Source organism: Myotis brandtii, unplaced genomic scaffold (assembly GCF_000412655.1).
Source record: "Myotis brandtii unplaced genomic scaffold, ASM41265v1 scaffold468, whole genome shotgun sequence".
Lineage (NCBI taxonomy): Eukaryota > Metazoa > Chordata > Mammalia > Chiroptera > Vespertilionidae > Myotis > Myotis brandtii.
Window position 1 is genome coordinate 1,666,368 of NW_005367874.1, and position 2,760 is coordinate 1,669,127.

A 2,760-nucleotide genomic window follows, 5' to 3' on the forward strand; every position below is an offset into this window, starting at 1 on the left:
TAACAACATATCCTAGGCATTAAATCACAACACAAGAAAAATCACAATAAATTTAAAAGTTAGTCTTTTGCTGGTACTTTGTCTTTTATCGTCATTAACAGAGTCATTCTCCCACTTTCCCATGAATTCCTAAAATTGCCTAACTCTTACCAGATGTTCCAAAGGTTGTAAACCCTATCCCATGGGAAAGTCTGTCTTTATTTATACTCAATTTAAAATGAAAACAGCTAGCCTCAGGCTTGTGGTTTCAATTTACTTAAACCATTTCATAATCTGCCAATAGAAAAATTTCCAACTGCAGCAGGATAGCTAGACTACAATGCATGCTGAACTGTTTTACCCTGGAGTATGCCTGCAACTGGAAGCAATGTGTTAGCATGTAAGAATGGACAATAGTCCTAGCTGCGTTGCTCAGTTGGTTGGAGAATCATCCCATACACCGAAAGGTTGCGGGTTCAATTCCTGGTCAGGGCACCCCAGTCAGGGAGCTTACAAGAGGCAACCAATCTATGGCCCCACCCCACCCCGCTTCCACTCACTCTAAAAAAATAAACATATCTTTGGGTGCAGATTAAAAAAGTTCTTCCTATTGAGAGAACTTTAGTGGACAACTTTTTACTTTAATTATCCAAAGGAGTAACTCGATATTCTCTATCTCTGTCTTACTTTAGTCAAATAAATTATTCACATTAATATACTTAGTATATCATATTACTGCAATGAGTTACTTAGACCAATTTCTCAGAACCAACAAACAATGATAAAATAGCATAATTACTTGAAACTTTTTTTTATAATATCCATATCTTTCCTGGAGATTCAGTACAAAGACAAGTGATTAAAGCAACATTTACATTTAAATATAGATGGATTGTACGTATTCAAATACAGATCAGGTTTTTTAATCTACTGAAATCATAATTTTAAATAAACTGTCAAAACTGCACCGCCTAATTTCTCTTGGGAAAAGTGGTGTCAATTCTGGTTATCTTCTTAATTTTAAATTAAAATTTTGAGGGTCTACTGATATTAAATAATTGAAATCATGAATGCATTTTTTAAACAAAACTAACCTTAAAAAAGGCAAACCACTTGTAGTCATTCAACACAATCTCAAAGCCTTGATTGTAAATGATGGTGAAATGGCCAGAATTGCCCAAGTCATCATAGGCTGTGTCCATCTTCTTAAGGTGCACCATAACTTTCTTTTCTGGTGGTCCTAAAGAAAAGAAATGCACAACGATGGAAAATTCTCTGTACTTCCATGGCAGAAAAAACCTCCCATGTGCCTCCCATAATCTTTAAACTGCTCTCCTTTCAAATCAGGCCACCCGATTTGAGCCAATCTGGCTTGTAAAGATACCAAGACTTCCCACCTTGTTGCCTCCCTCTGTATATATCGTTCCAGAGGGGGTCCCAGTCACACACGCCTGTGAAGTGAGGGCTCAAAAGATAGAAATAGGCCAGCAGGCAGAGAGACCCCCTAAAGTACAGCCTTGAACTTGCCAGAGCATCCAAAGACTGAAGAAAATCTTCCACGGAAGAAAAGGAAAAATGGGGGATGTTGAAAATGACAGGTGGAAATGAAGGGAAGACAAAGTGGTAGTCAAAAACTGGAAACATAAACATATAAAAAAGACCTGCCACCAAGCCAAAAGAAGGACAAAGGATATGATCTCTTCCACAAAGAAATGGGGCTTCTTTCTCCATGATGGCTTCACAGTTCACAACTTCAGAATCTGCATTCTTCCAAGGCAGGGGTCCTCAAACTTTTTGAACAGGGGGCCAGTTCACTGTCCCTCAGACCGTTGGAGGGCCGGACTATAGTTTAAAAAAAAACTATGAACAAATTCCTATGCACACTGCACATATCTTATTTTGAAGTAAAAAAACAAAACGGGAACAAATACAACATTTGTATTTGCATGTGGCCCGCGGGCCATAGTTTGAGGACCCCTGTTCCAAGGGATGAAGCAAACTCCAGGGTTCTATCCCGTGAAGCTCATGTGTGCTGATAGGAACCAAACTTTTAAACTTCCAAAGACGGGGCTCAGACACGTGAGTGCCTTCAATTATTACAGTAAAGTCGAAGGCATAGTTTATAGACAGAGGCTGTCTGGACAGGGCTCTGCGGAACCCCCTGCAGGTTTCCACACTTTAGACAGTTTTTCCGTGGCTGGTTTTAATGCTCATGGCATGTGCCCAAATGGTGCAAATCCTCACCTCCCTTCTGCTTCAGACCTCCAATGGCAACTTTTTAAAAGAGCAGATGGTTAAAATGCACAGGATTACGCAATGCCACAGTCACCGGAAGTTGGACAGTTGGATCCGTCTGTTTTAGAGACAGATCACCTGGCAATCCTTGTTCTGCTGACAAGGAAAGTGCAGCTGACACAGCTTCACTCATTACAGGCTGTTAAGGGCTTGGGCAGAACAAGAGTGCCACTTCTGTCCAAGACAGTGTTTTCTCTTCTCCCTTCACTAAATTCCTTGTCATCGGTGTGACCACGTTATCTGAGGGCACGTGGACTATCCAGTGTGTTCACACACTACATATTTATGGAGTGCCTTCCCTGAGCCAGGCATTGCGCTCGGCTCTAGGCATTTCCAAATATAATTAATTGCTAAAGAGTTATTAAAATAAAAAACCTACAAACTTCATATACACCCCTAGGATACATAAGACAGTGCAGAAGTTGTCTCAGACTAGTAGCATCAACACACATCTAAGTAAAAACCACTGGATATAAGTAGAAAACT

At 40.2% G+C, this 2,760-nt stretch overlaps 1 protein-coding gene across 1 annotated transcript in view; it reads right to left on the reverse strand.

The window, feature by feature from the left end:
• CTSC (cathepsin C) overlaps positions 1–2,407 on the reverse strand; it is a 44,498-nt gene extending 42,091 nt beyond the window's left edge. Inside the window, exons 1-3 of the mRNA XM_014547176.1 lie at positions 2,293–2,407; positions 1,507–1,613; positions 1,074–1,289 (exon numbers count right to left, since the gene is read on the reverse strand). Coding sequence (XP_014402662.1) covers positions 1,074–1,289; positions 1,507–1,613; positions 2,293–2,407 — 438 coding nt within the window. The remainder of the gene's footprint in view (positions 1–1,073; positions 1,290–1,506; positions 1,614–2,292) is intronic.
• Between the last annotated feature and the right edge of the window lie 353 nt (positions 2,408–2,760).